At 37.6% G+C, this 22,168-nt stretch overlaps 1 protein-coding gene across 6 annotated transcripts in view; it reads left to right on the forward strand.

The window, feature by feature from the left end:
• Znf385b (zinc finger protein 385B) overlaps window positions 1–22,168 on the forward strand; it is a 495,209-nt gene that overhangs the window by 434,283 nt on the left and 38,758 nt on the right. For all 6 annotated transcript variants that reach the window (XM_008831168.3, XM_008831167.3, XM_029562549.1 and 3 more), the window contains one exon: window positions 15,827–15,989. In XM_008831168.3, the coding sequence (XP_008829390.1) occupies window positions 15,827–15,989 (163 nt within the window). The remainder of the gene's footprint in view (window positions 1–15,826; window positions 15,990–22,168) is intronic.

Genomic DNA, 22,168 nt, shown 5'->3' on the forward strand with positions numbered 1-22,168 from the left:
TATTTATTTTATTTTATTTTATTTTTTTTGGTCTTTTTGAGACAGGGTCTCCCTGTAGCTCTAGCTGACCTGGAACTTGCTATGTAGACCAGGCTAGCTTGGAACTCACAAACATATAGAGATCCATCTGCCACTGCCTCCCAAGTGCTGGGATTAAAGGCATGTACCACCACGCTCAACTTATATTAGCATTTTTAAATGAGAAAAAATTTAAAACAGGAAATCTCCAAATAGACATATAATTTAAAGAAATTAAAACACTCCAAGATTTGGTTTTTAATCTCTTAAATCCCTATGGCATCAAATGAATATTTCAAATCAACTATTGCATTGCCATAGTATGGGTGGCACAAGGTTTGCAAATTTGGACATGATCTGAAATAACTTTAAATGATTTCTAACCATTAGGAATCTACTCTTAAAACAAATACATGTAGTAGAGTCAATATGAACTGGGAGGTCAGTTCTGGAATGCACGTTTTCTATATTAACTTCCATTAGTTAATTAAAACATAAGTAACAAAAATGTACTTATTTTACATATATTTGTGTGAACACACACACATACAAAGCTGACTGGGGTATAGCTCAATGATAGAGCCTCTGCTCATGGCCCAAGGTCATGGTTTCCAGCCCGGTTCTTGGAGGTGGGTGACAAAGAATATTAAACTGAACTGTAACCCAAGAATTTACATAGAATTTAGACTAAAACAAAAGAAAGGTGTCAGGAAAGAGTATTTTATTACTTTTTTAAAATTATCAGTATAACCAGCATATAAAGAAAATGCAAAGCAGACTAGTCCTCAGCCATTTTTATTATTTAGATTATCTACAGATCACGCAAGCCCATCTCCCTATGACAAAGACTTCCAGGGCCCTACCTTCCCTGCTGCAATGAAGATTGGTGCTCATGTCATGGGAGCTCCGGGTCTGCTTTACCCTCCCACTTAGGTTTAAGCATGAGAGATGCAGAGTGCCAACTTAGGGTCACCAACTTCCTTTCCATCTTTTTAAAAAAATATTTTTAAAATTATTTTTATTTTATGTGTATGAGTCTTTTGTCTGCATGTGTGTAAGTGCACCCATGTCATGCAATGCCCACAGAGGTCAGAAGAGGGCATCACATCCCCTGGAACTGGAGTTAAGACTGTGGTTAGCTGCCTGTGGGTGTAGGAATCAAACCCCAGTCCTCTGGGAGAGCAGCCAGTGCTCTTGACCACTGAGTGATCTCTCCAGCCTTTCCTTTCCATCTTTGATGTAGCCACTGAATACTCTCTGGAAACTGGCTTTCACTGTCTCTGAGCCAAGCTCAAGGTGATTACTTGGGTTTTGCCCTGGAAAGAAATAACATTGTGTGTCAATGAGAGACACTTATGGAATTCTTTGTGATAGTTTGGGTTTTTATATCATGAATTTTTGTTGACTTTTTTTAATGCCATTTGGAGGAATGAAAAAGGCTAACTTCACTAAAGGAGTCATTAAATAATTTGTTACAGGTTTGTAGTTGACATAGTTTAAGACAACAAAATGCCATATATAAATATATATACTTCTAAGCTAAAGTATCAGTGGTTGATTTTTGTGATTTAATTTATACATTTGCACTAATGGTCAGAGAAGAGAACATTCAAATGTTGGGTAAATGATGGATCTCCATATTTGTAAAGTGCCAGAATAGAATTACCAAGTTTACAGTTGCATGTAGAAAACTAAAAAATTTGAATATCTGACATTTCTTTCCAACTAGCTTTCCAGAGATTTACACATTGAATAATTGTTTTTTGCATAAATTTACATTTTTATAAATATGTTAAATTCTTATTAGTTTGAATGACATTAATTAGGAATTTGTGATAATTCAGGTGTGGATGAATAGCATTTTTATTTGGTCCAAAGTCTTTCTTCAAAGATAATGCAGATGAATGTTGCAAAGGAGATTGAATTAGAGAAATTTAGGAGACCAGCAGAGACAGTTTCTTAAGCCCACATATGCACTTTAAGGGAGCTCATTTAAATACAAGCAATGGCATCATTTCAAATGACTTTTACATGTTCTGAACAAATCACTTCATCTCTAGAAGCTAACAGGCTTTCTTTAAAACAGCTTTTCTTCAACTAACATGTTTTCTTTTAAAATGTGCTACTTTTTGGACTTTCATACAAAGCATTACTGAGATTATTTTTCCTGAAATTATAGCCATATCTTATACTACACTAGATATACTATAGTAATATCTTATACTATTCTCCTTTTTAAAGGAAACTAGCATTTTTGATACTTAGTTAACATTTCTCTGAAAGTCTTTCAGGTCAAGTGTTTAACCCAGATAATATTTGGATTTATATTTGAAACCAAGCAAACATTGTTTTGAGGTTGAATTACCCAACTGAGTTGTCCATACTGGTCAAACTAGGTAAATGTTCAGTAAATCACTGATCAAGTTTTAAAATCTAAGGTCACCTTCTTAGAAAGGTGGATTTACCCTCGTATGCAAGAACTGTGTTTTCAGTAACTGAGCAGTTATGAATCTCTGATCACGCCACACTCAGGTTCTATCACATCTACATCCCTCAAATCATTCCAGCCCCACTATTTTCATTCAAAATTTTATGTGGTCTTTAGCATTTTATTATTTAATTTGTCTACAAATAGGAAAACGTTATTTCATTCTGAGGAGGGCACCCTGCTACCCTTTCCTCAGTGCACCACTGAAGACTGATGAATTCATAGGAATTCTGCTTTACCCCCACACCTTACATTTAGCATGAGGGATGCACAGTACTGACTTAGGATCACCAATCAGTCAGCTGGTCATATGGCTATGTCTTCGATGATGATGATGACGATGATGATGATGATGATGAGTGTGGGGGGGCATATTTCAAAGAAGTAAAAGGTACTCATTTGATACTGAAATTCCACTCTGTTAGCCTTCAAATTCAAATTCTTAACCAGCTGTGCAACCTGTGGTTCAGTTCTTGCCTCTGGCTCCTGTTACTTCCATACTTTAGCCATAGCACCTTTCACTTTCCTGAATCTGCCATACCCCCTCAGCCCTCCCACTTTCAGTTTCAGTGTTTCTTCCTTGGAGCAAATTTCAAAATTTCATAGACTGATTTAGTCCCACTCTCAGTAATAATATACTACCTAGTAAGCTTTATAAAATATATTACAATTAGGAAGCATATCTTTATTTATGTAACTATTTCTTAAATAGCTTTTCCTCACACACATGTATACACACTCAATTATTGGTTCCATAAGGACAGAAAGACAGAGACTGGGTCTGTTTTACTCACTGTTGTCTTTCTGTTACCTGGCTCTTTGAATGAATGAATGTCTCTAAAGGGGATGTTTAACTTAGAATAACCTGGGGATTGGTTGAGAATTTCCAAGTCTGTGCTCCATAGTGAAAACTGTATTTAATATGGCCTTGAAAGTCATCCATACATCCATAAAGCTGCTTTCACTCTGGATCATCATTACCAGCATGGCTGAGGAAGAAGGTTTTGCTCTGTTTTGGACCCTCTTCTGTGAGGGCTATTTTGACCTGGGCTTTTGGCTTCCCTCAAGGACCTATAATGTACTGGTAAAATTTTAAAAAAAAAAATCAAACAGAAAAACCCAGCCTTTTAATCCTTGATTTGAATCCAAGATCTTTCATTTCTGACTTTGCAATTGAGCAATAACAACTTTCCAGACTTCTGTAAACTCACACTAATTAGACTTGCTGCACATGGTTTTATGAGGGTGAAATGAGCTAGCTACTACATGGAACATGCTTAGCACTGTGCCTGGTACCTACAAACAATAAACAGGTATTGGCACTTTTTATTATTAAATCCAGAATAATGTGGCATAGCCTCACATTTTTGTAGCTTTTCTGGCTACTGTCTTCCTTTCTCTCCATGTATTCTTCAGCTCTTTGAAATGATAGGCAAGGTGCTCTAATTTCCCTTGAGGAGTTATAAATGAGTCCTTTATTTTATGCAAACATGGCCTTTGGAGCAAGACTGTCAATATTCTCCCAGAACATAAAGGCTTCATATTATATCCTTTTCCAGTTGTTAATGAAGTTGATTTGAAATTATACAAAAGTGCATTTGCACTGAAGATGCTGTTATACTTTCCTCAGACTATAGTTCCTGCTGGATAGTAGCAAAGAAATATTTTAAAGTTTTTTCCCTTTGAATTTTTCACTTCTTTGGCCTCCATTTCACCCTCTTTCTACATCCTTTCCTGACTACTGATCCTCTTCCTGCATGTCTACTATGACTGTTTTCTCAAGATTCTTTCTTCAAATAGATTTTCTCTCTGCTGTACTTAATTCCTCAGGAACCTCATCCATCTCCAAAGTTTCATCCATCATCTTGTCATATGGTTCCCAAATGGTTGTCTCCACCCCAGCCACTTTCCTCAATGAGCAATTGCATTTCCAGTCATTTGTTGAACGTCCCCACTGTGTATCTCTCAAGCAGCCCAGAGAGATACCCAAAGAGAATAATTTTCTTCTGAAAAATTTCCCCATCTACCATAACAGTACCTTGTATTTGTTTTTGCTACTTTCTCTGCCATTTAAATATGAATAGGTTAAGGTAGACTCTCTTTTTCCTTCTTCTATCCTTACTTGAATTATAGTTTCAAGTAATAAAGATTATTTATCCATTTCTTCATCCATCCATGAATTTATCAAATGCCTAGTATGTTTTATGGAATGAGTTAAGTGCAAGAAGTATAAGGAAGAGCAAACATCTTACAGGTACAAGTCGCATCAGAGGTTGCTTTCTGGTAGGAGAAGGCAGAATTAATCAAATGATTGTATAGATTCACAAATCAATTTAAAATGGTGAGAAGTACTGTACAGGGAAGAATCTATAGAGTCAATGTGGCCAGAGAATGCAGAGAAGGCTTCTTAAGGAAAAAGAGTCTGACCCAGGTTTAAAACACGAACTAAGAAAAGACACAGGACTAACATTCTAGGCACAGAAAGAAACACTGCATGATTCTTGGGCTGCAGCTGCACCCTCAGCTTCTCAGAGAACAAAGGTGGGACGAAACAACCAGAGCTAGGGAAGGAGTAGGCCGTGGAGGTCCTAAATATGATGGTTTAGGTTTTGTGAAGCAAAAACAGTGAAGGGCGTTGTGGATTTTTAAACCAAGGAATGGCAATAATCAAATGTGTGTTTTGAAATACTGTTCCAGAGAGCAGAAAGTATGAGAGCAAGGTCTTTATGTGATCACCAAGGAGGTGACTGTGATCCAGGCAGACTATGACAGCAGCTTCCATCAAGATAGTGGTGGCAAATATGAGGAATGAGTGGTTGACTGGTGACTGAATGACAGTGGGTAGAACCACATGCGATGATGAGGCTGACTCCTGCTGGTTCTTTCAACAGATGAGGAGCAATGCTGCTGACAGAAAAGGAAGAGGACTAGGTCATTTGGATAGGAAAACAGCAGCGTATGTTACATGAGTTGAATTTTGAAGTTTATGTTTAAGGTGCTTTGGCTTTCAGAGTAGACATTCAGAGTCTGAAGCTCAGAAGTAGGTTGTGGTAGGACTCTGGGAAATAGTGGGAGCTGTATGGGTGGGAGGGAATATAGGGAAGCTTGGAAAGTTTGGAACCAAAACTCAAAAAGGACTAAGAACAAGCCTTATAAGATACCAACATTTGATGACTGGCAAGGAAGGATGAGCTGCATGTGGTCCCTCAGCCACAAATGCTCTTCTAGGTAACGCCCTTCAGATCAGTAAGGTGTCCTACCCAACTCTTCCTCACTTTTACAGGACTGCTCAACATATTCAGAGACTTATCACTTATGACAATGTTCCCTAAAAATATGCATATGTATATATGAATTCATTGTTTCTTATCTATGACTCTAGATTAGAATGTACATTTCACTGATCTATATGCTTCAAGACCTAGAATAATGCTTGGAATATAATAGATATGCAATGAATGTTTATTACATAAATGAAATGCATGAACCCTCAGTGTTAAATTTCTGATTATAAAAGATTTTTCCTTTCTCTTTCCCTTGTACATGGATCACATTTAACAAAACGTTTTTGAATTAAAATAATTTGTATTAATCCTGTCATATATTATATGAACAACTTTTGTTATAACTGTTATTATCAATAGACATTTTGTGGGCACTGGTTTTCTCCTTCTACCACTCAGGTTCTGGGGATCACATTCAGGTGGTCAGGCTTGTTATCCACTGAACCATTTTGCCTTGCCAGTCCCAGTAGAACTTCTGAAAACTATCCTACAGAATCAGAACGTCAATTCCACTAGCATCTGCTGATTATGTTACAATAACTCAGATGTTCAAAGTGAATCAAAGTTGTAGGCATTTTTATTCCTGATTTACCTCAAGATAAATTTCTTATGTGTAATGAAGACTGAACAGATAAATTTAGAATGAGACATAAAGTTTAACCTGGTGCTTTAATGTGAAGGTATCTTTAGCTTGGCATAGGTGGCTAAGCGACTACTAAAGCTGTAGTTTCATTATTTTCCCTTAGTTATGTTTGTATATCTTGAAAGTTTATTGTATTAATTAATTTTCACATTTACATATTTTACTTAATCTGGATTATACAGTTATGCTAGGTTTTAATCATTTATGTAGGACTTTGAAATATGAATTTTATAATAACTAACTTTGTGAAACAGATTTTCAAATGAGTCATGATAAATAAATGTGTCAAACCTAAAATATACTAACGTTATTAACCAATTTTCTGAGCATTTCACTTTCAGAGTTACTTTGCCACTGTTGTTGGTGTTAAGGATATCATTCACTGAATATAAGGAAACACCACAACACCATGATGCAAATTCTAATCTTAGACTTATTCTGTGTTTATGTAAATTTCTTTACTATGGAAAATAATAGAAGTAAATGTGATGCTTTCTTGGACTGACTCAAAATTAACGTGTGAAAGTCTGAGAGCCTAATTTAAGAGATGATCAGAAGACTTGAATTAGTTAGCTGCCGAGCCACACCTTTACTGTGCAAACTTGAATTGTACTGCATTACCCTTATTGAGCTACAAAAAGCTCTATAAAGCAAACACTAGCAAATCCACTTCCCCACTGAAAGTAAGCAGTGCTTGCAAACATGCTAGCAACTTGGATGAAACTGTGGCATCACAGCAAAATCCGAGATACCGTTCTTTCTATCTCAGGTAGCAAAAGGTAGACGGTAGAGGTAGTTAGAGCCAGCTAAACTTTCCCAATTTTAGACAGAATGTGAAATTAATTTAAGGAACCTGAATAAATTCCCTTTTAAATACTTTTGGAAAAATCATAAAATAACTTGAGGTCATTAAGCCATCATTGGAAAATTCCTAATATTTTCTCTTGTAGTATAAAAACAAAAAAATACTGTCTGTGTGATTGATAAAAATTCTGGGGTTCAGAAGCTCTAAATGGGTAAGTCCTTAAGTGCTTAATTTTTAAGAAAAATTAGATATTTTTAAAGTATTAAAATGTTCTCATTATTTCTTACTTAAGGTGATGTCAATGTACAGAGGATGTTCCTGTGCTGGGTATAACAATTTAGGGATATAGCTTACTAAGTACATTCCCTGGGGAGTTAATCATTCATTCCCCATTTATGATTTGAGAGCTGCGAGAACACTTTGCCAGTGTTGGTTTTAAAAAAAAAAAAAACCTTCATTTAGCTTCAGTTAAACTGCTAGACACATATAAGGGATTCTTTTATCATTATACCTGTTCAGGTATCACCTTCAACCCTTAAGACACAGTAAATACCTTTTCGAAAATTACAAAACTGGGGCTGGAGAGATGGCTCAGCAGTTAAGAGCACTGGTTGCTCTTGCAGAGAACCTAGGTTCACTTCCCAGCACCTACATAGTGGCTTAACATTCATCTGTAACTCCAGTTCCAGAAGACCCAATGCCTTGAACACATGTGGTGCACTTACATACATGAAGACAAAACACTCATATGCATAAAAATTAATTTTTTAAAATTACAAAACTGTAGTGTAAAATACAGAGTAAGCAGTCTTGTTGCTTCAGGATTAAACATCTCGGACGCTTCTTGCTGAATTCCTAAGTAAATGGTAATGGTGTTAATGTAATTGTAACATTGAATACCTGTGTTGAAAATGCACATTAAACATCCTTCCACTGGTTAGTGAAAGAAAAATATTTTTCAAAATGTGATCTCTACAATTGTCATTATTTATGAACAGAGTTAAGAAATTAATCTTCCTGGTTGAACTTTACCATAACACACGTATATGATAAGTGTTTTTTTTAAGGTGATAACTTTCAATTATGCCCAGATTTGAAACAAAATTGAGAACTTAATAAAGCAGAACAGAACAAATAAGAAGACCTGGACTCAGATCATAGTTAATGCAGGCGCTCGCAAATAACTGTGCCTCCTGTGCCTGCCCTTAGTAACCCTCAGCTGGTAACACAGTGTACAGTTGGGTCTCTGGGAGACGAAGCTAAAATCCTGGGAATCATCTAAATTTAATCCCTACCTCCAAGTGATTAAAGTGAAGTATAAAACTGGAAAACTGAAACTGAAATATGTTCACTTGAAATTCCGTAAGAAATCGTTGTATTTATTTTTAAGAAGCACTTTTCTAAAAGTCTCTTTGCTGTATCCCAGATGGTTATTAACTCCAGTTGCAGTGTCCTTCTAACTCATCACGTGGGACCTGCAGAGTCTGGCTTATGAGCAGCCTCTCCTGTGCCAAGCAACAGAAGCACGTGCATTGGAACTCTCAGATGACTAATAGGATGGTACTTGAAAAATTACTTTGAAACCCACTGAAGATTATGGCATTTTAAAGAAATGGATTAATTTTCCTACACTGAAATTTATAAAGTGAAACAATCTCTATGTATGTAATGCTCACGTATTCACACAGTGGTATTTTTAAGCAGCTGTGACCCAAAATTCCACTTCTGTCTTCTAATACTTGATAGAATTTAAATTGGGCCCAAAGAGAATTAATAGCCTAGAGTTCATATCTTTTTTTTTTTTTTTAACTAAAAAGCCACTGCTTTTCCCTTTAATAATATAAAGTCAATATGTACGGAATGCCATTTGCAGGACCCTGTCCTCCTACCTATAGCCTGAAGGATACCATTCATGTTGAGCTGTATGTGAGTGGTTCCCCTCTGGAGTTATACAATCTGGAGGCCCTGAACAGACTGTGGAAATCAGAACTGTTTCACTAGCTAGATATAGAAATTATCAAAGACAGTGTGTCTTTTTAAGCTGAAAAACTCACAGCGGTCATAATTTTGTCTGGACTTTGTTTTCAGCAGATTACCAGTAGATGAGGATTGAATGAAGTGAATCAAAGCCAGTAGTATGTCATAACTGATATTGCAGACCTTAAAATTGCAAATACCAGAAGAAAGACTTACTAGCAATCTTTGGATCTTGGGTATATCTTACGTTGTAGCTTTGTCTGGAAGTGTCTAATCTTACCAATGCAAAATATACACCAAAAGACTTACTACTAAAGTTTTGTGAATTTTTTTGTTTTGTGATAAAGTGAAGATTCAAATAATTATTTAGCGCCTATTCAGTATTTTTTGTATTTTTTTCTTAATATGTTGATAGATGTTTAAGTGTCATACTTTTATCTCCAATAATTATCAAAGCTTCAAAATAAGTAAATTTAGCCATTTTAATATAAGATTATAGTTTGCCACACAGGATACAATCTGTAATATAAAAGCAGCATTTTATGTCCTCATCGTTTTCTGTTCAAAATGCTTACTAATAGAACTTTTGATTTTCTATGAAAAACACTATAATGGCTTCCATTTTGTAGGAGAACAGCATTTTCAAGGTAACACAATTTGGCAGCATGTCTCTGCTGTTCTCTTTGTAGCTGAGTGTTCTAGGGCAGCTAAAAGCAGATATGCCCAGGGAACACTACAGTTTGACGGACTTGGTGCCCAGCTCATGCTGTTCTCTTTGCCCCCAAATGCCTCCCACTGTGCACTGCCGCTTCTGAGCTCTGCCCCAACACAGGACCCAGATCCCAGGTCCCTTTTTCAGGAGCTCCCATGATCCCCTACAATCTGAAGAGATTTTTCCTATTCACTGACTCTTGTAGTTCTTGGTTTCTTTGTGCCTGCTATTTTTTTTTTCACCCTCTTGCTTTGAGTTATTTTCTCTCCTGAAATTTGAATTGTGGTGTGTGTGTGTGTGTGTGTGTGTGTGTGTGTGTGTGTGTTTTTTTTAATAATCCTCTCCCCCAGGAAGTGTTTTTCTCTCTTGAGATTTGTGTTGTGGTGTGTGTGTGTGTGTGTGTGTGTGTGTGTGTGTGTGTTCTTTTTCTTCCAGCTACTTTTGTTCAGATGTGTGTGGCAGGAATGGAGGGATCTTTGTTTTAAAGCATTCACACTAACACATGGAAAGTGCCAAATAATTGTTATTAGAACAAATAATCAAGCTTATTAGCCTATTTATGGTAGTTTATTTGACATGTTTTATTTAGCATTTTAGTTGATAAGGGTTTTTTGTTGTTGTTTGTTTGACATTAATTGATTACTACTTCCTTCATAACATTGCTGACCAGACTGGCATCTAAGGTCTCAGAAAAAGAGTAGTTTGATTATATATTTTAATTAAGGAAACTATTTTAATTATTTTCTTATATGCAAAAAGATTGATTCTGTAAGTAAGTAAAGTTGGGTATTCTCCCAGGGACCTTGCCTTTCCCCAGCCACTCTGTGAATTTGTGTTTGGATTGCCTTTTCTATACAAACCAAACACAACTTGACATCATGATTAAAGATCCCAGCTACCTCTCTAAAGTAGAAATTAGAAAAAAGGGAAAACCCAGGTATGAATTTTAGATCTTCTCATTGGTAATATGTGGTTGTATTTTTAGTTTTAAATGAAACCTTGTCTCATTCTTTATCTTTTTTATTTGGACCAATGAGGTTCTTGAGAAATATGGAGGATGTGGGAAGTAAAAGGGACTTGATACCAAAGGTGATTAGTGGAAGGAAAAAAAAAGGTGTTATTTCCTATGAAATATTTTCTTCTACCAGTGAACAGTGGGTTGCCTGGGAACTACAGGAGTGGTCTCTAAAATATGGGGACTGGAGGGATGACTCAGCAGTTCCCAGCACTCACATGGCGGTTGACAACTGTCCATAACTCCAGCTCCTGGGGATCTGATGCCCTCTTCTAACCTCTGTAGGCATTGCATGATAGGGTGCACTTACACACATGCAGGCAATACACTCATACACATAAAATTCTAAAAAATAAAATATTTTTTAAATATATGAACCTAGATTCCCATGAATTCTTAGTGGCAGGCAGGAAGATGGATCCAGCAATTTCTTCTAGTTCTGCCAATTTTTCTTTCTTTTTTCTTTTTTTAAAAATATTTTATTCATTATTATTTTTAACAAAGCATAGGGTAGGGGTTTATTTGCAGAAGAGTGGGTGCTCCACATTTACGGCTGTGCTGTTAAGTCCACACTCAAATACAGATCCTGTGACTTCCCAACAGCTGTACAAAATGATGAGAGAGGTGCCTCTTGGTGTTCTCGGCTTATATATCCGCCCCCCCATTAGTTCTGCCAATTTTCCAAAGGAACTTTTTTCCTTCTCCTTTTTGAGTGCTCAAATTCAAACCCAGGGCATTGTACATGCAAAGCATATGCGTTACTATTAAGCTGAATCCCCATTCCTGCAAGGTGGGGGTCATAGCAGCGCTTTCCACCGCTGCTAGTGCTAGACAACCACAGGTTTGCTGATTAGTCACTGGCTGTGAAGAAAGTCAGCTTGGCCAACCATGTCTCTTTGATACAAGAGCCATTGTTGACTGAGCCTGATTATGTCACTGGTGGTGTTTTCTGGCTCTTGCCCTCAATTCTTTCACTCCTCAATAAAGGTGCTTCCTTGCTAATGAAGTCAGGTCTATCTTGTTGCCATTTTAACAGTGTCTCAGTTTCACTTGAAGATTTGCCCAGGAGGCAGAAGCTGTTGACACTGCCTCAGATAAAGTACTAAGGATAGTAAAGTGTCACTACCAAGAATACCATCCGGGAAGTGGAAGGATTCCAAATGTGAGTGGTGCCTGTCACTCTCCCTCCTCCACAGTTGTCCACTTCTTTGTCCCAAACACCTGTCAGTGGCAGCCAAGGACCCTCTCTGCCTACCTCTGCCCAGAACTCAAAATGGGTCAGTCACATGGTGGAGAGCTCCTTCCATCTTGGCATGCAGTGAGGTGTCACTTAGCTGGATCTTAATCTCGAGTGCTAATTGATGCTGTTAACTTTCAGTTCTGATGCCAGGAAGTAGTAATGAGGAAATCACACTCATTACTTGTACTTGTAAGTTTTATTTAGAGAATCATGTTTCTTTATCCCCAAAGCACTAAATAACCCTGAACTATTTAGTGTACTTGAAAAGATAAGGCCTTAATAAGTGTCCTGGGAGCCAGGCATGGTGGTGCATGATTGTAATCTCTGCACTTGGGAAATAGAGGCAGGAAGATCAGGAGTTCAAGGCCAGCCACAGCTGCTTAGTGAGGTAGAGACCAGCCTAAGCTACGTGAGACATGAGACCCTGTCTCAAAATAAAAATAAAAACAAAAGGAAGAAAAGAAAAAAAAAATGATTTTAAGAAAGAAAGAAAGTATCCTGGTACCTTGTAGAAATTTGGCATAATGACTAAAACGTAGGACTGTCTTAGCTTCTTATTAAGAAGGATCGAGCCAAATGTATTATCTTTCCCCCAAATTAAATATTTCCTACTCATAGAAATTTCAGTGGTATTAGGTTATAATCCCACACTGTGTTGTTAAAACTGGTGTGCTGTCTTTGTAACTTTTCACTTATAGCAAAGTTATAGTGTAAATTTGGTGTGGTTATATGGATATTTGTGGGAGTATATAATTAGAGATAGACATCTGAACATTTTGTGTCTATTAAATGCCTTCCTGGCCTCCCTATGTGGCTGTTGATGGGTTATTTACCTTTGGTGTGCAGTTTCTCATTTGTGAGGTGCTGGCTGATCATACAGCCTCTCATAGAGTATCATGAGGATCACATGCTCATTCATGCAGTGCACCCAGAGCCTGGGATGGTGCTCAGTGACATTAGACATCATATTATTTCCATTATCCATTTTTCAATTCTTACTTTCTTAGTTTATAACTACTGAGGTACACTAGCCAGACTTCATGTTTCTTGGTTAATAAAGGTCTACTAGGGGCTGGAGAGATGAATCAGTGGTTAAGAACACTGACAGCTCTTGCAGAGGACCCTGGTTGGGTTCCCAGCACCCACATGTCGGCTAATAACCATCTGTAACTCCAGTTCCAGGGGATCTGATGGACGTCTTCGGACCTCTGCAGGCCTTGAATGACATGGGTGCACTTATATATATGTAGGCAATGCACTCATATTCATAAAATTAAAAAAAATAAAATATTTTTAAAATAATTAAAAAATAAAGGTCTAATAGTGTTACACTTCTTTTTCCCTGAAATTTTTTTCACTTTGACAAGGAACATAAGAAAACTATGAGCATACCAAGTAAGAGCAATAATAAGTTAATGAAGAGCTAAAAATATAATTGTAGGAAGGTACTGAGGAAGGCAAGAACTACAGACAGCACAAAACTGCAGGCCATGGGTGACAAAGGGAAAGAGATTAGTATCTCTTTAGCTGTAATGCAAAATAAACCTATCCCTAGATTATACATCTACCAAGGCAGTGCATGTTTTTCTCCCATGCACTCCCTACCCCACATGAAACATCACAGTAGAGTCAAAGAGCACTGAAAACAATCAAGCTCCCACCCCAGTAAGGGCCAGTAAATGTATAGAGACAAAGTTAACTCACTGCATCTTTTTCTCATATTCAACACACTATAGCATTTAGCAAGAACAACTTCGCCAGCATCACTTACACGTTCAGCATAAACTTATCCCCCATCGTGACAAGGAAGTGACACTGGCATTGAAGCTGTGCTCACTGCCTCCAGTTCTGTTGATTGAACAAGTATGGTTGTGTTGCAGAAGATTGCAGGCTACATGCGCCTTGTCTTAGTTGGAATGAAACAAGCCAGGAAGTCACTAAACCTTTACAACACACACATGCACACACACACACACACACACACACACACACACACACACACACACACACATGACCAGCCTGAGATGGCTTAGCCAAATGTGGCATGATGGAAAAATGCTTTGTATTGAGTAATTGCCAGTGAGTTGGTCCCATAATTGGTCTTTCCCCTCATACTTTTAGCTCCAAATAGTGACATATTCTCCATGCTACCTGATCTGTGTATTCAGTCAACAAATTAATAAATAGCTGTGGTAGGAAACCTCCCAATTTGAAATTTGTAGTACATGCATTTGCTGGAAAATTCCATCTCCCTGCTGTCCTGCTCCACATGGGAGCACACCTAGCTCTCATTGATCTCTTGCTGCACATGTCCTACTTTGTGGCCCTTGTAAGCCCCTCCCAAGCCATACCCGCTGTTCTGACACTCCAGCACCAGTGCTTTCCCTGGCTCAAAATTCACTCACCAAAAAAATACACTTTACAAATTCCTCTTAACTCTTTCTGCAAATCTCAGGTCAAAAGCTGCCAGCTTTAGGAAGTCGCCACTAATACCACTTCTCTGGCCCCTTTTGTTTTTGCTGTTTTGCCCATTACATACACATTTTGCTATTTTAACTCACACCCTCATGAATGGTTGTACCTTGCACCTGTTATCTCATGTATGTGTGAAGCTGAGTTCTGTCATCTTTAAACACATGCAGATTATAATGAAAGCTGATGTAAGAAAAATAATTAGTTTAAAATCCTCTAATAAAAACTCATCTTGTTTTATATAAGATTTATCATGTATTTCAATTTGTAACTAAGCCAAGATAGCCAATATGTCTTGTTTTGTTTTTACTAAATGAATGTTTCTATTTTTAAAGTCTATTCAGGATGAAATTCAAGTGAATTTACTTAGATTTTTTTTGTCACTATGTACAATAAAATGAGATGTCAAAAAGACTTTGTTTAGGCAGAAGAAAATTTTCCAAATTTCAGTAAATTAACTAAATGTTTGCTAGATTTATTGTAATTTGTTTTTGTCTCCTGTCTCGCTCTCTTTCCTTCCTTCGTTCTAGTATCAAAGTTCTACACATGCTTTGCGTATACATGAATTGAATGCCAGCTGCTTTGACATGAGACTCACATCCAAGATCAGGAACAAGGATTGTCTTTCCCTCCCTTGTGGCATATACGATCTGTTGTTGGAACTGGAAGCATCAAGATGGCTTATGCAGTGCTTGTAGATGCTTCTAAAATGGAGTGCCATCTTCATTCAGTAGCACCTACTTACATTTTTGATCCCACTAGTTGGTCTCAGAGAAGAGCCCAGAAGGAAGTAAGCACAGGGCAGACAGGCTTTCAGCTAACAAGCAGTAGTTGTGGAAACCCCTGTCTGAGAGCATGGTTAGGCTACTCAGAGTAGGTGCTGTGAGCCAAATGTTGGAAAAAGTGGTCACCAACCTTACCTTCCTTGTAATTCTGCTCTGATCCTGTGGTACACTCATATAATTTCTAGGTTTTCAAAGACACTGGTCTTCTGTGTCACACAGAAAGGTTTGATATGCTGAAATCTCTTAGATAAATGCCAGAAATGTAGTCAAGTACTGACTTGTAAATGTCTGTGGTGCCTAGGATTGATTGTATTTTTTTCCTGCATGCTCATCCATCGTGGTGTTTGTAAGTAGCAAAAAATGAGCCTGATTTGTTCTCCTTTGTAGAGCCAGGCCGAGGCCCACTACAAAGGAAGTAAACATGCCAAGAAGGTCAAAGCACTAGAGGCAACGAAAAATAAACCCAAAATGGTTTCTTCCAAGGACAGCGCAAAGGCTAATCCCAGCTGCTCCATCACGCCAATCACAGGCAACAGCTCTGACAAATCAGGTCAATGACAAGTTTTGTTCTTTGCATTCTTTGTGTTCCTTATTTCCCTGTTCCAACCCTATTTTCCTCTCCCCAGATGTTGCATGCTACTCCATGATTTATTTTTGTAATATTAATATGTTTCCTTCACAGGAAGGAATATGTGTTAGTACAGAATCTAAGCATTTGATATGTTGTCATTCCATGTTGTAAATACATATATATGCATTTAAATATGTGCATATAAAATTAAGTACATATTTATTGAATTAAGTAAAGACTACTTGATCATGCATTCAGACAAAAATCAAGCAATGGATTAAAAAATACTGATATTATTCCTTTCCATTCTTTTTATGCTGGGTTTGTATTGCAGACTTTTTGGTTAAGGAATTCTTATACTTGTTTATAATAGATGTTTTTATGTTCTCTAAACCCAGTAACAGGGATTGGAGGAACAAAATACTAAAGTTCTCTGAGGGAATGACATTAATGAATGAATATGAAAATGTGCTTAGTAATAAAAGATCCTGACTTCTAAATATCTTCATAATGATCTTACTTGAATTACAAATAGACCCAGTGTTTTAAAGGAATTATTTACAAAGTCATAAATTGCTTAACAGAAGGGTTTCATATGTATTTATAAATGGGCTACTAATTGAAAGGCCTGATAAGAAAATTGTTTCCTATACATAAAACTTGTAATATTTATGAGTAGTTTCATTCAGTGAAAAGGAAAAAAAAATCTGTCTCTTTTTTTCAGTGTGGATACCATGAAATTGGATGTTGATAGGCTCTTCTCTCTCACAGCTGCCCTTGGGGCCCATAATGGATTTGTCATCCTGTTTTAGTGGCCAGCTGAGGAACAGTATTTCTTAAAGGAGACTAAGAGGACATGTTCCTTCCTTCATGTTTGACTCTGGCTGTAGGGACTTCTGTGTTGTGGGAAATACATACTTCAGATTCTCTCCTGATCATCAAAATCCTTGTAGCACTTAAGGAGGAAGCTGAAGAATGCTTTCTCAAGGTTGCCCAGGGCCATCAGAAAAGAGCAAATCTATTACTGCAAGAAGAAGGTTCAGGAAACCTATTCAGGTCAGGACACTGTACAAAGAAAACATTACTGCTTAAGTTCCATAGATGTTGGTTCCAAAAGCACAGAAGCCTAGAAGTAAGCTACCAGATTTGGTATTGATAATAATGATTCTTTGTACTTTATATAACCACTAAATTATCTTACCAGATAAACAGATGATAAACACTGGATTGCTACATAGCACTTCCAACATTGCAAAGAATAAAACCCAGATGTATATAAATATACAACTGAATTTCTAACCCACATCTAACAGAAATTAGTGGAGATTTAGAACCCTGTTTCTATTTGCACAATATCAGAACCAGTATTGCAACCGCAATAAGGCCAGCATTGCGGTAGTTATTTGCTGGCGGTTGCCCTGTGTTTGGAAGAGCAAGATCCATCATCCCCTGACTTCCTGCCAGGTTTCATTTTCCACAGAATAGTGTTGCCTTTATGAAACAATACACTGCCAAAGGTTTTATTACCTGAATTGTGGTCTTTACCTCCAGCAAAACTTACAAGTAAAAGGAGGTTAGTGTCACCCATTCTTTCTGTTTATTTTGTGACTTGAGCTAATCAAATAGTGAGTAGGTACTGTAAATACTCCAACATTGAAACTGAATGTTCTCAGGGTTTCATTTAAGTTCTATTTCTGTTTGGGAATTATGTTTACTCTAGGGATAGTAGGAAGAGTAGTGAACAGAAAGTGAAATAGAATAAGTCAAAGAGATAGAATGAAGGACAGTGGTATGGAAATAAACACAAGTGAAAGAGGCTGGGTTATTACAGCATCTCCTTTTTTTTTTTTTCTTTTTGAGAAAAGGTCTCCCTATAGCCCTATAGGTCACTATGTAGACCAGTTTGACCTTGAATTCACAGAGATTTGCCTGCCTCTGCCTCCTGAGAGCTGGGATTAAAGTCGTGCACCACCACGCCTGGCTATTATTACAACATCTCTTATAGCTGTAGAATGCCAATAAGGATGTATTGAAATAAATTTTAATGATTCAAGGTTTTTCTTCCAAAACTTGCATGATAGCATTTACTGGGGTCTAATGTTCATGAAACAGACTTCCTAAACAACTATGTTTGCCTGGTGAGCAATTGGAATTTACTGGGGTCAAGGATACCAGTTGTATAAGTGAAGAAAGAAAATCAAAATCTAGAAAAAAAAAAAAAACACCATGGGGCATGAAAGTAGAGAGATGAAAACAGAAATCCCAGTATTGGATGGCATCTCTGCAGTACATGTAAATTGGTCTTTAATCCTGCGATCTCAGCCTCCCTGGTTACAGCACTACATACCCACCCCCAGTACCTGTGGTCTCTCAGTATTGAACTTACTCACTATAAGACTCTCCAGATTTGAACCAGCAATATGGGAAACACTTGTATTTTGAAGTACCTCATTTTCTATGTTTCCTTACTCAAAACCTATGATTTCTGAACACACTGATTAGATCATCATGCTTTTTATAAGTATTAATATGAACAAAATATGTTATTTGCTCTATGATAGCTACAAAAAGTGACAGTATAGCTACAAAAAGTGACAGTGAGTGGTGTATACTCAAACTTTATAGCAGAGATATTCAAAAGTTGAACACTTAAAAGTTTGAAACGTTTAACATCAGTACTGTCTTAAAAGTTTCATGCCACTTCATCCATTGACTTCTTAGATTCTTTTTTTTCCTTAGTAAAAGCAGATATTTTAACATATATTATGGAGCAAGCTCTACACTGAATTATTTACATGTATTAATTCATTAGACAATCACTCTGAAAGACAGTAGCATGCTAGATCTAGGACTTTTAGTCTTCTCTACAATTCTGTAAAGATTCTGCTGGAAAAGAGTTGGTGCTAAAATATTGGTTCACATATCTTGAGAATACTTCTTTTCTGATAAGATACTCTCTTTCCTTTCTTTCATGTACTCTTTCTTCTCTTATTTATTTATTATTTTATGGGGCTTTTGGCTACTCTAACATTCCCCCTTCTGAAGAGGTAACCCTAAAATCTTTTAAGCATTATATAAAACCTCCCAAATGCTTTTGACATTTTTGGCCTTTGGAGAGGAGTACTTTGCTAAGAGGCCCAAAAACAGTGAGAGTTTTAGCCAAGAAACTGGCTACTTTTCTTTGGGGTCTTTTTTCCCTAACTGCCTAGCCAATTCCTACCTCCTAGTCTTATAATCCTCTGAAGAGGTTACCCAACTTGCAGATAGGGAATCAGGATGCAGACCACTCTGGCTTCTTCCATGCTGAACAGGGAAACTGGTAAGGCAATTGGGGTACCCTTTCAGTGGGTCTAAACTCCCAAATTGCATAACTCTTGTATGGGGAAAGAAAGTCCTTGACTGAATAGGAGATGTGAAGAAGTAAAGGCAAGAGTAATTAGCATTACAAGTTCTAGATAGGGAACTAGAAAAAAGCCAGAACAGGGCAATTTTAAAATGTTCATATGAGAGTCCATTGGAATTTCTTGACAAGGACTTCCAAAAGCATCCCTCTATTGGGTTCCTCACTTTTCTTTTGTCTTCCAAGGGTGGACTCAAGAGTGATGAATTCAGGATTTGCCTTCATGTATTTTGATAGCTGTTGGAGTGGTTAGAATCAGTGTCAGTTCCCTCTCAAAGGCTTCTAGATAGGGGGAGAAAACAAATTTATCCATCATTTTTAACAATAGCTGGTTGTCTCCCTTAGCTACCGGTGGGCACTACAGTATTGGAGACCAAGATTTGAAGTCTTACATCTGAGCAGCACTTTCTGATTAAGAACAAAATCATCAATGAGAAATAAATGTCTAAATAACTTTTTAAAAAAAGAAATCACTTTAATACTGCCCAAGAGATATTTTGGGGATGGCCTAAAATGGTGTCAACCTGCATCAAGGAGAGCCAAAACCTGAGCACTGACATCAATTCCCACCTAATTCACACTGGCGATGGATATGTTTTGCAGCATGGGTTTCAGCATGGTCAGCTCAGTCTGCCTTCCTCTGGCAGCCTTTAAAATTGGCTATGATGGATCCCCTGGAACTGGAATAAACAAAATATTTATTAAGTGGCTATGCCAGAGAGGGAGATGGTTTCAATCCCCACTAGCCAAAGAAGACATGACAGTTATCCACCAACTGTAGTATTCACCATAGCATTTCATCCCATCTTCTCAACTACCTATCAGACAGTTTTATTATACCCACTTCACAAGTGACAAAATTGAGGCTCAGAGGAGCCAAGGAGAAGTAACTACAGAGCTCAGACATGCTAGCTACTAAGTGGCAAAACCTGATCTCAAATGCAGTCAGACCCTTGGCCCCAAATCTTAACTATTATACCCAGGGGCCCCTTAGGACATAACATTATCTTTTTACAAACCAACCCTTAGATGTTTTAATACATCCATTGTCTTTTCTGGTCTGTGTAGGACCATGGCTTCACTGTTTTATTTTTTGCCACTGCTTATAAAAACTATCAGAAAATAAAGTGAATTCAATAAGTATTCAAGTCTCCAGCCTCACTAAAGAACATTTTACCATTCAAAAATACAAAGAAACAAATAAATAAATAAATAAATAAATAAATAAATAAAGCCGTGGACTGGAGAAGTCATCCAATTGTTACAGTCCTTGCCTCACATGTACACAGCCCTGGGGTTCGATTCCCAGCATCACATACACCAGATATAGTTGTGCCGGCTTGTAATCCCAGGACTCAGGAGGTGGAGGCAGAAGAATCAGGAGTTCAAGGTCATCCTTAGCTACATAGCAAGTTCAATGCCAGCCTGAGCTACATGAAACTCTAGAAGAATAAGAATGAGAACAGGAAGAAGGAGGAAGAGAAGGAAAAGGAGGAGGAAGAAGGAGAACGAAGAAAAGGAGAAGGAAGAGGTGGAGGAGAAAGAGGAAGAGGAGGAGGAGGAAGAAGAAGAGGGCAAGGAGAGTAAGGAGAAAGAGAATGGGGGCGGGGGGGCACTGCAGCATCTATATGGACTTAAGCCTAGGAAGTATAATCCCTTGAACTCTTAAAGAAGTATATTGATGACTTTACTCCTTGGTCATACTTCCTTTTGGGTGTTTAAGACCATACAGTTGGCCCAGATAAACCAATTTATTTTTACTCTTAAGGTCATTTGAGGATCTGTTCCTCAGGGGTCACATGGGCTTGGGAGGAGCCCCTGGCTCCTTTCTTTTACCAGTTCCATCTATGTGAAGATAAGTCAAAGGTCCTACTCGACCATGGTTGGCTTTGCTTGGAAGCATGGAGGAAATGTTTCTTCTATGTTGACCCTCCTCTCCGTAGACTGGACACTGGTTAAAGTCCATTTGATTGGTTCTCCATGGACTCCTTGATCAAGAGGATGGGTGACTTACTACAGTTACAGGACATTTTGAGAGATGCTCATAGTCCCCTGGAACTTAGTCAACCTAGGAGGGCAAGGAGCAAAAACTGTCCTTTATGTCTCTCTGTCCAAATTATTATAGGCCTCAAAGTATGGATGTTAAACATCCAAGAAGTTTAGTTCCACCAGTATGGTACTTTTAATTACCATGTGCCATGTAGGTAAAGCTTGAGCAAAGACTAAACATTCTCAGATAAACCTTGCCTAGATATATATTATATTCCTTGAGCTAGTTGTATGTATACTTTGTCAGTAGGTTGTTCAATTAATATGGTTCCCTCTGTTTTTTTTTAAACTAGCTAGGCATTATTTATCTCTCATGTTGTCTAACCCTTTCACTGTGGTTTCCCCATTTAAAGTGCCACCATTTTTCCCATTTCACCCTTAATAATACCCTTCTCCTATGGTCCCACCTCTCTTGAGCTCCTTCTTTCATTTTATCCCCTAGGTTCTTTGTATAACAGTTTCTCCCCCCTCCACTTAAAATAACCCCATTATTGTCCATATTTCCGTTGTTAACACCTGTTTTCTACTGTTTTTAAAATATCTCTTTTTAATGGTCTGGATCTTTTGGGAGTCTGTTGTGATGTTTCCCCTTTCATCTCTGATTTTGTTGATTTGGATTTGTTCTTTCTTTCTTTTTGTTAACTGGGCTAAGGATATGTCTATCTTGTTTAGCTTTTCAAAGAACCAGTTCTTACGTTCATTGATTCTT

The sequence above is a fragment of the Nannospalax galili genome, unplaced genomic scaffold (genome assembly GCF_000622305.1).
Source record: "Nannospalax galili isolate Female #2095 unplaced genomic scaffold, S.galili_v1.0 scaffold895, whole genome shotgun sequence".
NCBI classification, from domain to species: Eukaryota; Metazoa; Chordata; class Mammalia; order Rodentia; family Spalacidae; genus Nannospalax; species Nannospalax galili.